This window comes from Staurois parvus, unplaced genomic scaffold (assembly GCF_062004578.1).
Source record: "Staurois parvus isolate SC_StPar_1 unplaced genomic scaffold, SC_StPar_1.0 ptg000102l, whole genome shotgun sequence".
NCBI lineage: Eukaryota > Metazoa > Chordata > Amphibia > Anura > Ranidae > Staurois > Staurois parvus.
This window is the reverse complement of record NW_028317898.1, coordinates 1942501-1956479: the sequence shown is the minus strand read 5'-3', so window position 1 is coordinate 1956479 and position 13979 is coordinate 1942501. Positions and strand designations below refer to the sequence as shown.

At 39.5% G+C, this 13979-nt stretch overlaps 1 protein-coding gene across 2 annotated transcripts in view; it reads left to right on the top strand.

The window, feature by feature from the left end:
• Nucleotides 1-13979, top strand: part of RYK (receptor like tyrosine kinase) — a 211694-nt gene that overhangs the window by 143401 nt on the left and 54314 nt on the right. For both annotated transcript variants that reach the window (XM_089671227.1, XM_089671226.1), the window contains exon 10: nt 11656-11725. In XM_089671227.1, the coding sequence (XP_089527353.1) occupies nt 11656-11725 (70 nt within the window). The remainder of the gene's footprint in view (nt 1-11655; nt 11726-13979) is intronic.

Here is a 13979-nt window from a genome sequence, read left to right as displayed (position 1 = left end):
CTGCAAAAGCAACCAAAGAGTTTTTTAAGGGAAAGAAGTGGAATGTTATGCAATGGCCAAGTCAATCACCTGACCTGAATCCGATTGAGCATGCATTTCACTTGCTGAAGACAAAACTGAAGGGAAAATGCCCCAAGAACAAGCAGGAACTGAAGACAGTTGCAGTAGAGGCCTGGCAGAGTATCACCAGGGATGAAATCCAGCATCTGGTGATGTCTATGCATTCCAGACTTCAAGCTGTAATTGACTGCAAAGGATTTGCAACCAAGTATTAAAAAGTGAAAGTTTGATTATTATTCTGTCCCATTACTTTTGGTCCCTTAACAAGTGGGAGGCACATATGCAAACTGTTGTAATTCCTACACCGTTCACTTGATTTGGATGTAAATACCCTCAAATTAAAGCTGACAGTCTGCAGTTAAAGCACATCTTGTTTGTTTTATTTCAAATCCATTGTGGTGGTGTATAGAGCCAAAAATGTCAGAATTGTGTCGATGTCCCAATATTTATGGACCTGACTGTATATGCAGTTAGCAGTTAAACTATTTGTTGAAGCATTTGCATAAATGATCTGTACATGGGATTAAGATGTATTCTGTCTTCTAGCTCTCTTGAGATGCACTTTAGTGACTCCACTTGTGCTCTTCTTTCATTGAAGATCAAAGGCTCTCTTCTGCTGTTCTGGTTTTAAAGTTGTCTTAGCATGTACATTAAGGTACAATAAGAATCTTATGAAGGATGACAAGTGGGAAATGCCGTTAAACTCTGAGCATACAACCCTCTGTTTCCAACGATTGCTATGTAAGCAAAGATGTAAGATGTTTGTAGGAAACTTGTAGCTAGCTGAGCATTATATAGACGTGGTTTGCAAAGGTGTACCCAAAGTAGCAAGATCTTGGGATGTGAAATGAATATCGGCAACAAAACACAAAATGTTCTCTGTTTTTATTAGTTTACACATCACATTTGTTTCTTCAGTTTAGAAGCATGGTTAAATACTGCAACAGAACTGAATTAGACAGAATGCATCCTTTGCTAGCATCTTAATGGTTGAATGTACAAATTAATGCACATTGCAGCAGCCATACAAAACTAGAAATACTTGTTACGTCGTGCCAACCATTCATTTAGACCCCTTTTGTCCATGACCCTGCTCTAACTCATATGCTTCAATCTTCTGATGTAATTTTTATTTTTCAACGTATCAATGTCACATAAGGGATAACATTTAAACTACAATACATTGATGCCTAAAGCTGACCATACTTGGATCGGCATGGATTCATGTATGGCTGCTCTTGTTCGAGAGTAGTTTATCTGGTGATTGACTCCTCATGAATGGGGCTGTTTGGTATATTTCCACTCAATCAGTGTGTGCAGCCAGTGGGCTGTAGCGCTGACCAGTGTATTCTTTCTGGCAGCGGAGTAGTCCCGCTGCCAGAATACAACAGTGGGGGGGGATTCCCCTATTAATCGTAAATTTGTGGATGGGAAAATCAGTTTATGGTGGTGGTGGTTGTTTTTTTGTTTTTATTTTTTTTTTTTATTAGCTGGCTTGCTGTTTAAAAAAACAGATCCTATATACGACCAGCCTAAAGTGATACTAAATACACACTGTTTAGTTTACATGATCCCTTCTTTTACTGTATGTGGATGATAGCACTGTAATTTTTATTAAAGAAAAAAATTAATCCAATCCTTTACCTTATTGATATGCAGCTGTCACATGACCCAGCTGGTTTCCCAGCCTGTCTTCAGGGAAACAGTGGCAGGAGGAGCTTCTAGCCCTCTGCTACTTTTCACGTTTTAAAAAAAAAAAAAAAAAAAAAAAATTGTGTCCAATCACATGTACACAGACTTGATGGTTATCAGCAGTCTTTTCCTCACATGCTGTGTCTGTGTGAGGGAAGGACAGCCGATACCCAGTAAGGCTGTCAGCCTTTTGTTTACTCTGATGATCAGAGCACTGATCATCACTGCAGCCTCATCAGCGCACATCGGTGAAGAAGAAAAATTATTTATTTGCAAAATTTTATGACAGAATAAGAAAAATTTTTTTCTAAATTTTCAATCTCTTCATTTGTTTTAGCAAAAAAAAAAAACCCCAGTGGGGATTAAATACCACCAAAGGAAAGCGCTATCTGTCTCAACAAAAAATGATAAAAATTGTATTTGGGTATAGTGTTGCATGACTGCACAATTGTCATTCAAGTGGTGAGAGCTGAAAATTGGCCTGGGCAAGAAGGGGGTGAAAGTGCCCAGTGAAGTGGTTAAATTGTCATGCAAATATTTGAAATCAAATCTTTGTTATTTTTGGCAATAACATGGTGTGAGCAGATTTTTGCCAGTCACAGGCTGTGCCATGCCCCTCCACCTGTTGTCTTAGAGTAACAGGATGGTGAAACCTGCTTCAATCACATATAATATCCCAACCCCATTGTGTTTAGCTGTTTAGTGGGTGTGGAGGGAGAGGGAGTGGGCTGTCATTTGCCACTGTGTATACACCCATATGGGCTGCTCAGATGTGATGGGGAGTAAATTCTCAGGGCAGAAATACAGTGACTGAGCATGTACACTAGCTGCCAACACTGCTCTGCACAATCCCCCAACTGCAGTGAAAATGGCAAGATCCACCAGTTTTTTGGCAGAATACAGAAAGCGAATCCTATTGTGACGGAGTATGAACAGCATGTAATACAGCATTTGTTGATAGTTTTTATTTATGTGGGTTTAATTATACTTAAGACTGTGATATCTTGTTCGGTTGTGTTCTCAGATTCCTGCTATGGTGTGTTACTTGGTTACAGAAGCAGATTGTGTAGGTCTGATCTGCAGCACCCTTTTTATTCTACTTTGGAATGGTGTGAAAAAAATTTGCGTTTGAGAGGCTGTCCAGTGCATTTTTCTCCTGTTGTTGATTGTTCCTGGATTAGTGCGTAATCCCCCCATGGGATGCTTATCTGTTTGGCGTTGAGCGCCTTGGAAGTGTGTTGGGCCCTAGGGGTCGCAGCGTTGAGGTGAGGAGGCAATTTAGCCAGTGGGGGATTTTTTGTCAAGTCGATCGATCACTTTCAAGATCACCCATCAAGTTTATTTGGGAATTTAAATATTGAACTTTACATGTATTAGTGTATCGTGGACTTTAACCATCTTCTGTGTGCATTCACATTTTGTGTGGCAATATTTATGCCATTATTTATGATGTTTGTTTTTGTGCTTATTTTTGATTTATTATTTACATATATTCCTTTTTGATATTCATGTCATCCAGGTTTAGTCCTGCACGGTTAGAGATCGCTTTTGGGTTTTTTATGTATTGATTATTGTTATACCAGTTTATCATGATCTTATATTTCAATATTTATATATTTCTATATTTTTACCACTTCATTCACGTTATTTTTTCCGTTTGCATATGTACAGTTCACCTTTATTACTGTGGCACATGTCTTGAGCTGAGGATGTGTCTATTTGTGTTGTTTTCACATATGTTAGTGCACTCGTGCGATTTGTGTTAACATTTCTGTGGCAATATTTACAGTGAAGGAAATAAGTATTTGATCCCCTGCTGATTTTGAATGTTTGCCCACTCACAAAGAAATGATCAGTCGAAAAATCGATTGGTAGGTGTATTGTAACAGAGAATAGCAAGAAAAAATTCAATAGAAATGCATGTCTAACAAATTATGCACAGATTTGCATGGTCATGAGGGAATAAGTATTTGATCCTCTATCATTCAGCAGGATTTCTGGCTTCCAGGTGTCTTTCTTACGGGTGACAAGCTTGAGATTAGAAGCAGTCTCTTAAAGGGGGTGCTGCTAATCTCATTTTGTTACCTGTATAAAAGACACATGTCCACAGGAGCAATCACTCAGATTCCAAACTCTCCACCATGGCAAAGACCAAAGAGCTGTCCAAGTATGTCAGAGACAAGTCCAGCCTTGTGTATGTCTACACACTATCGCCAAGCAGCTTGGTGAGAAGGTGACAATAGTTGGTGCAATCATTTGCAAATGGAAAAAACACAAAACAACTGTCAGTCTACTTGGGTTTTGTGCACCATGCAAGATCTCACATTGTGGAGTGTCAATGATCATGAGAACAGTGAGGAATCATCCCAGAACTACACCTGAGGGTCTTGTCAATGATCTCCAGGCAGCTCTGACCACAGTCACTAAGAAAACAATTGGTAACACACTACGCCGACAAGGATTGAAATCCTGCAGTGCCCACAAGGTCCCTCTGCTCAAGAAAGCACATATCCAGGCACATCTGAAGTTTGCCACTGAACATCTGAATGATTCAGAGGAGGACTGGTTTAAAGTGTTGTGGTCAGATGAGACCAAAATCGAGCTCTTTGGCATCAACTCAACTCGCCGTGTTTGGAGGAGGAGGAATGCTGCCTATGACCCCAAGAATAGCATCCCAACTGTCACACATGGTGGTGGAAACATTCTGCTTTGGGGGTGTTTTTCTGCTAAGGGGACAGGAAACTGCACCGCATCAAAGGGACGATGGACGGGGCAATGTACCATCAAATCTTGGATGTGAACCTTCTTCCCTCAGCCAGGGCATTGAAAATGGGTCATAAATGGGTGTTCCAGCATAACAATGACCCAAAACACGGGCAAGGCAACAAAGGAGTGGCTCAAGAAGAAGCACATTAAGGTCCTGGAGTGGACTAGCCAGTCTCCAGACCTTAATACGATTGAAAATCTGTGGAGGGAGCTAAAAGTTCGAGTTGCCAATGTCAGCCACCAAACCTTAAAGACTTGGAGAGGATCTGCCAAAAGGAGTGGGCCAAAATCCCTCCTGAGATGTGTGCAAACCTGGTGGCCAACAACAGGAAACGTCTGACCTCAGTACTTGGTGGGAAATCCCTTGTTGGCAATCACAAAGTCATGTTTGTGAAGGGGATCAAATCATTATTTCCCTCATGAACATGCAAATCAGTGCATAATTTGTTAGAATAGCAACAAAAAATACAAAAGAAATGCATGTCTGTCTATGTTACAATACACCTACCATTTGATTTTTAGACTGATCATTTCTTTGTGAGTGGGCAAACATTCAAAATCAGCAGAGAATCAAATACTTATTTCCTTCACTGTATGCCATTATTTATGACGTGTTTGTTTTTGCGCTTATTTTTCACCTGTCATGCATTCATGTCATCCATGTTTAGTCTTGCACTGATATCACTTTTGGGCTTTTTATGTATTGATTATTGTTATACCAGTTTATTATTATTCAGTATTCCATTATTTATATAGTTGTATATTTTTACTACTTTATTCCTCTTTCATATGTATAGTTCACGTATATATTACTGTGGCACATGTCTTGAGCTGAGGAAGTGTTTTATTTGCGTTTTCACATTTGGTAGTGCACTTGTGTTATTTGTGCTGTTTATGTTGTGGTTCACATGTGTTAGGTTTTCTGTGGGTTATCCATTTTTCCCACCTTTTGTAGTTTTAGATTCGTTAGCTCAGCACCAACCACCTCCTTTGTTGTTCTAATATGACTACTTGTGGTAATATGACTTCTCATTGGACTAACTATAAGTGCTTTTGGATAGCAATTTCTAAATGGTACCTAAAATAAAAGGCCTGTAGGAGCTGTTTAAAGATTCTTTACCTTGTTCTGCCCTTGGGGAGTACATGAATAGTTATTAGACAAAAATACTTTTAACTGGGCAAACAGTGTTAACCGAATAGTTGAAATGGTTTGTTGCTAAACCTAAAGGGCTAAATAGCTGTTCTGGGAGCATGCTAGTTCACCTCACTTGGAGTTTCTTTTCACAATCTCGTAGAACTTGACAGGATTAAACTACTCTGCTGTAGGCAATGTTTCAGGGTTCTTTCTAGATAGGTACGTGAGCCTGCTGGGGGTCAGTAATTAATACAGATCCTAGAGAAAAAATTTGGATGGGGAATGCATTTTTTTTCTTTTAAAAGAGACGTTTGTTTGCGTTATACTTTTTCATACAGATGTGTGCACAGAAGTACATTTGTAAAATAGGCTAAAATAGTGTCAAGGCTCTGTTACTGCTGTATATACTGTGCATTTACATCATGCTGGTGACTGAGCATCTCCTGTTCCTATTTAAAGTGATACTAAAGCTAAAAACGTTCTTTTACCTTAATGCATTCCTTGCATTAAGGTAAAAAAAGGTTTTCGATTTCTCTGCCCTCACCCTTACCTGTGTCAAGGGGAAGAGAGGGGAGAAGAGATCCAGCACTGTGCATGACTATATCTCTTCTCCCCTCTCTTCCTCTTTACACAGCACTTGAGCAGCAGCAGGAGCCATTGGCTCCTGCTGCTGTCAGTCGAATGCTGTGAAGAGGAAGGGGGGGGGGCGAAGTCCCGCTGTGTAAGTCTATGGAGTGCAGCTTTTTAACAGTTGTTTTTAACAGCAGCTAACCATTTTATTGTTAATGGTATGGGCTCCAATGATGACACCGTGTTCACACCTCTATTTACAGTATTATGCCCACATACAGTGCTCAGTATAAATTAGTACACCACTTTTGAAAAGTAAGATTTTAATCGATATCGCACTGAACTCGAGAACAATTTCCAAAATTTTGACAAATCTGAGTTTTATAGGACATTTGTTTAGCTCTTTACATGAAAGTAAGGTTAATTATATAACTTAATTACCAAATCTTCAGTTTTGCTCATTTATTTGATGCAAAAATGAATACACCCAACAACAAAAACTACTATATCTAGCATTTTCTATGACCTCCATGATTTGTAAGGACAGCACCAAGTCTTCTAGGCATGGAATGAACAAGTTGGTCTTAGATGTGTGTTTAGGATCGTTGTCATGTTGGAAAAGTGCACGATGACCAAGGGCATGGAGTGATGGTACCATCTTATCTTTCAATATAGAGCAGCACATCTGTGAATTCATGATACCATCAATGAAATGCAGCTCCCTGACACCAGCAGCACTCATGCAACTCCAAAGAAGTATGCTGCTGCCATCTTGTTTCACTGTAGGCACCATGAATTTTTCTTTGTACTCCTATCCTTTGGGACTCCATACAGTTTTGAAGCCACCAGTTCCAAAAACATTTATCTTCGTCTCATCACTACAGAGTACTGAGTCCCAATAGTCATCTTCTTTCTGCAGCTTGGGCCCTGGCAAATTCTAGGTGGGCTTTTTTTGTGCATCGGCTTTAGGAGAGGCTTCCTTCATGAACGACACCAATGCATGCCATTCCTCTGCATTTTATGCCGTATTGTGTCACAGGAAACAGTCACCCCAGTTTGGCTTTCTACTACTTTACTAACTACAATGAACTTGCGTGGCGATTTTCTTCAACCCTTCTCACCAGAAGATGCTCCTGTCGAGGTGTTAATTTCTGTGGATGGCCTGGACGTCTGTGAGATGGTTGCAGTTCCACATTTGTTGATTTTTTTTTTTTTCTGTATCACTTTTTGCTACAGTATTCTGATAAGTAAAGCTTTGCTGATCTTCTAGTAGCCTTCACCTTTCTTGTGTACAGAAATTATTTTCTTTCTCAGACCTTGTGACATTTCTTTTCCATGTGGTGTCATTGCTGACGTCATGAAATGGGAAAGGGTTTTCTTTGTTAACTAACGCCCTTTTATACAGTATTCATAGCCCTTGACATTTTCCACATTTTGTCATATTACAACCAAAAACTTAAATGTATTTTATTGGGATTTTATGTGATCGACCAACACAGTGGCACAAAATTGTGAAGTGGAAGGAAAATGATAAATGGTTTTCAACATTTTTACAAATATCTGAAAAGTGTGGCGTGCATTTGTATTCATGCCCCTGGAGTCAATACTTTGTAGAACCAACTATCGCTGCAATTACAACTGCAAGTCTTTTTGACTGTCTCTACCAGCTTTGCACATCTATAGAGTGACATTTTTGCCCATTCTTCTTTGCTAAATAGCTCAAGCTCCGTAAGATTAGACGGAGAGCATCAGTGAACAGCAATTTTCAAGTCTTGTCACAGATTTTCAATTGGATTGAGGTCTGGACTTTGACTGGGCCATTCTAACCTATGAATATGCTTTGATCTAAGCCATTCCATTGTAGCTCTGGCTGTATAGAGTTGTTGTCCTGCTGGAAGGTGAACCTCCACCCTAGTCTCAAGTCTTTTTTAGATTGCCCTGTATTTGGCTCCACCCATCTTCTCATCAACTCTGACCAGTTTCCCTGTCCCTGCTGAAGAAAAGCATCCTCACAACATGATGCTGCCACCACTATATTTCATGGTGGGGATGGTGTGTTCAGGGTGATGTGCAGTGTTAGTTTTCCGCCACACATAGCATTTTGCTTTAAGCCAAAGAGTTACATTTTGGTCTCATCTGACCAGAGCACCTTCTTCCACATGTTTGCTGTGTCCCCCACATGGCTTCTTCCAAACTGTAAACGAGACTTCTTATGGCTTTTTTTCAACAATGGCTTTCTTGCCACTCTTCCATAAATGCCAGATTTGTGGAGTACACGACTAATAGTTGTCCTGTGGACAGATTCTCCCACCAGAGCTGTGGATCTCTGCAGCTCCTCCAGAGTTACCATGGGCCTCTTAGCTGCTTCTCTGATTAATGTGGACGGCCATGTCTTGGTAGGTTTGCAGTTGTGCCATACTCTTTCCATTTTCGGATAATGGATTGAACAGTGCTCCATGAGATGTTGAAAGCTTGAGATTTTTTTTTTAATTACCTTACCCTGCTTTAAACTTCTCCTCAACTTTATCGCTGACCTGTCTGGTGTGGCCTTCATGATGCTGTTTGTTCACTAATGTTCCCTAACAAACTTCTGAGAGTTTCACAGAACAGCTGTATTTATACCGATATTAAATTACAGGTAGACTCTATTTGCTAATTAGGTGACTTCTGAAGGCACTTGGTTCCACTAGATTTTAGTTAGGGGTATCAGAGTAAAGGGGGCTGAATACAAATGCACGCCACACGTTTCAGATATTTATTTGTAATACATTTTGAAGCCATTTATCATTTTCCTTCCACTTCACAATTATGTTCCACTTTTGTGCTGGCCTCTCACATAAAATAAGTTTACGTTTTTAGATGTGACAAAATGTGGAAAATGTCAAGGGGTATGAATATTTTTCAAGGCACTGTAATCAACTGTCTGGTGGACACCTGTTTAATGAATAATTAGACTCCCCTGTAGCTGAATTCTTGTTAGGGTTTTTTTGTCTAAAATTTAGCTTTGCTCTTGAGATGTTCATTGGGGTGTATTCATTTTTGCAACATGATCTTGAATGAATTTGTTAGGAAAAATACTTTTTTGTGTGTGCAAATTAACAAATCAATGCAATCAATGGCCCGCATTTGTGGGCATATTTGGTAGTATAGTGTCCCATAGAAAATGTTGATTCTGAAAGGAAAGTAAAGGTTTTCTGACAAATCTGTTGGGGTGTACTAATTTATGCTGACCACTGTATGTGTCACATGTTAATTGTGCCTAGAAGTAATCTTTAGCTGTTAACCTCCCTGACGGTATTCCCGAGTGTAGCTCGGGGTAAAGTTTCAGTACCAAAAGCGGTAACCCTGAGCTACACTCGGGCTTACCATGCGGCGCTGCTGCGGCATCTGTTCTTCACTTACCTTGTCCTGCGCTCCTGCGATGTCCCTCCTGCAGTGTCCCCGGTAATGTCCTCCGGAGGATGCCGGCATCTGTCATCTGGGTTCCATCCCCTGCGAGCATCGGGACGTACAGGGGACAGAACGGCGGGAAATTTTAAAAAAGACAAAGTGACATTCACTAAATACACTAAAATCACATTGTAAAACATTACTGTATGAAACCATTTCACATACATTTTGTCCCTAGTGCTTTGTCCTGTGCCCTGCCTGCATTTCTACTGTTCTTTTTGCCTGGAAACTGAGAAACGTCCATGGTGTCCAAAAAGCGTCCCTTTAGGTCAAAATCTGTTTTAGACCAGCTAGAGAACAGCGATAGTAAATCAGAACCACTTGCAGAATTGAGTGATAATGATTCGTGGGGAAATTCGTCATCAGACACTAAAAACGATTTTGCGACTTTGCTCAGTGATGTGCGAACTTGGTGCTCTATTTCAAATTTCAGTGTTTTTGGTTTGAATATATTATTGAGTTCAATTTATTATTATATTATTTTTTATGATTAAATTATAATTAATGATTTTGTGTTTCAAATTTTATCCTACCCGGGATGTTTACTAGACTCTTGTTCGGACAGATTTCAGTGAGTTATTCCTAAAAATTACAGGTCTACAATAAAAAAAATACATATTTCCATTCAAAAAAAATGTACCACTTTGAGCACAGAAATATGGACATAATCAGACCTTTAGGGAGGTTAAACACACATACCCACTATAGACACAGTGGGGTTTATTTACTAAAGCTGGAGAGTGCAAAATCAGACTCCTTTCTGCATAGAAACCAATCGGCTTCCAGGTTTCATTGCCAAAGCTTCATTGAACAAGCTGAGGTTAGAAGCTGATTGGTTTCTATGCAGAAGGGAGTCTGATTTTGGACTCTCCAGCTTTAGTAAATAAACCCCAGTGGGTTTGATGTACTAAAACTACAATTCATTGTACGAATGTCATTGGTTCTTCACCCTATAAACTATTTGCGCTACAATATATTATCCACAGGTCTGAGCATTAGGCTGACTCTGATAAGTGCCTGTATATACTCTTTCCAGGGTTCTTCCTGCAAATGCCATTTTTTCTTTGTGTACTTCAGCCTAAAGGCCTCTTATAGAAGGTCCTCACCTCTTTGGAGAAGGACTATGATGTAACAAATCTTGCATACGGACACCTCTGCACTACTTTATAGTTGAAGTTGTGTTCCTTCTCATCTTCCTCCATAATCTCCTTTAGGCCTTTTTGTTCTACTTTACACAAAATAAGCACTCACACTTTTTTTTTAAATTGTTTTCTTGAATTGGTATGTAAAATGAAAATGCCTGCTAAACATAAAGACAAAGTGGAAGAAAATGTTCCTTCAGGCAAATGAACATTGTTATCCACCTATCACTAGTTTCCAGTATTTTCTAAATTATGTCATACCTGGGTGAAGCAAGTAAAATTATAACTTTTTCGGGCTTCTGCATACAATTATAGAAAAATGGCTGTAATAAAATAGTCTACATAATTTTTGCTGTACTGCTATGCCATCCTGACTGTTCTGCCAGCACATTTTGGATTCTTTTGTCCTTCAGTGATTGCACTAGTGCAAAACATGCCTGATATTTGGCAAATCAAAGGCAATAAAATGTATGTTGTATAAGTCACAGTATAAATGTTGAGAAAGCTCTAATACTGAACTTGGGTATTGAATGCTGTAGAGTTCCTTGTATGGGTTATTTCTAAACCCATTTTGCCATACTTGTTAGTCTTCATTGATTTTGTTATAACTTCCCCATTAGGCAAGACAATGCCATAGCTGACAGTGCAAATAATCTTTATTTTCAGTGACTTGAAGCAGTTCTAATACATCTGTCCTGAAAGTAGCTTTAATGATGCTTACTGATAGCTCTTGATGTGGTTGAACAAACACCATGCTTGAACCCTTTTCTATGTTGCCTTTTAATATGTCTTTTTTGCTAATCTGTTTTAAACATGTTGTGAATTTATTACTGTTTTTAGATCAAGCTTCTGAGGTACAAATCACCATGATGCTGACTGAAAGCTGCAAACTGAGAGGACTACACCACAGGTAAGTTACTGTAATGAGTTTATGTATACAGAATTTACATAACAGCATAGCATTAGCTTCTATTGTCAAGAAGAGCTCTATTTCTATTACATAAATTGGAAGCTTAAATTTACATGGCTGGCTCTTGGAGGGATGTCCCTATAGTAATAAAAAATCCAATGAGGAGGGATATTACCTGGTCGACTGCAGTAGGATCCAGCTGACGGTAAATACTCAAAATGGCAGCAGAGGACACATCTAGGAGCACACAGATTGCCGAACTAAAATTTAAAAAGTGCCAGATACATGCACCTTCTGTTGTTGCTAAGGAACACCTTTGGTGCACAGCAGCAAACGTAAGCTGGCCATAGATGGATCAAAATTCAGGCAGTTCAACAGGAACATCTGTGGCTGTTTCTGTGTAGAGAAGTCAATCTAATGAGTGACTTCTCTCGAACCGGCTTGTTGGAAAATTTTCCATCGATCAGCACTGTAGCACTGATCATTGCATTCTGACAGTGGAAGAGTCCCCACTGTCAGAATTCGATGACATGTCCATGTAGGCAATGGGTGAATTCGTTCAGTTTTTTTTCCATCAGCCTTCTGGCTGGTGGAAAAAAAAAACCTGATCCATGTACTGTGTGGCCAGCCTAAACTTTTATTTCTGTTGTTGGGCAGGTACCAAGTAGGTTACTCCTAATGGTTGTCATTGATCTACTTCGTGGCAGGTGTCAAATGATACAGATCACATTGTATGAATGCTTCCCTTTCGTTTGATTCACCCTGACCACCAAACTGTTAAGCTGGCCAGAGATGGTGGTTTTTGTTTTGTTTTAACCAGAAGTGATATGTGTGTGTGTGTGTGTGTGTGTTTATATATATATATATATATATATATATATATATATATATATATATATATATATATATATATATATTTTTGCATTTACGGGTCGAGGGCGCCCGCCTGCCCTACCCTCGCCACTGATCACAGCCCCGTGTGTCAATCACCCCCCACCCCTAGTGAAACACTTCCTACACACAGTTAACCCTTTGATTGCCCCCAAATGTTAATCCCTTCCTCCCCAGTGGCATTAGTACAGTGTCAGTGCTTCTTTTTGCACTGATCACTGTATTAGTGTCACTGGGGATGTCATTTCCCCCTAGTGTCAGAATGAGCCCTGCTACAAGTTGCCGCTCGCTGCCATAAGTCGCTGATCACCGCCATTGTTAGTATAAAAGAAAAAATTCCTGTATCTAGTATCTATACCCACATTTGTAAACGCTATAGCTTTCACGTAAACCAATTAATTCCCACGTATTGGGATTTTTCTTTTAGCAAAGACATGTCGCATAATACATTTTGGAATAAATTTATGACGAAATTTGATTTTTAAATATTTTTACTGGACATGTTTTATATCAAATAGTCCAAACTATTGTGTTTTTTTGGGGTTTTTTTCTCAAAATTGTCGGTCTTTTTTTTTTTTTTATAGCGCAAAAAATAAAAAACCACACAGGTAATCAAATACCCCCAAGAGAAAGCTCTATTCATGGAAAAAAAGGATGTACATTTCATTTGGGTGTAGCGTTGCGTGACCGCGCAATTGTTAAAGTATTGCAGTGCCGTAATGCAAACTGTTTTTTAACTGCTTCCTGACCGCCCTATAGCAAAAATACTGCTACAGGGTGGCACGGGTGCGCAAAATCGCGTGTATATATGCATGATTCGTGCTCCGCTGGTTTTCTCTCCCCTCCCAGATAGCGTCAGATTGCCCATCAGTACAACGGTAATCACATTTAACCCCTCGATTGCCAGGAACAGTCATACACCATAAACTTCCATTGCTAGTGTAGTGTCTGAATGGATTAATATCTTTGATCAGATCAGCACTATACTAGCGTTCACATTAGTGTCTCCAAAAACAATGAATTGCGGTTGTATTGGTCCACAGACCCCATTAATTATATGCCCGTGTTCTCTGCTGCCATGGCCAGGCATTGATATGAGAGTATAATGTATGTTATGCATTTCAACGACAATACACTGTCGTCCTCAGGGTGAACCTGAATTTTACCGGCTCCACAAAATTCGACCCATCATAAATCACCTTAACCAAAAATTTGCAGATGTCTATACTTCCCCAGCAAAAAATCTCATTAATTTTTCTGGCCACTTTGCATTCAAACAATTTCTCCCCACCAAATGTCCCAGTTATGGGGTCAAGATGTAGAAGACTTGTGTGAGGGCAACAGGCTATAAATAGATTTATGA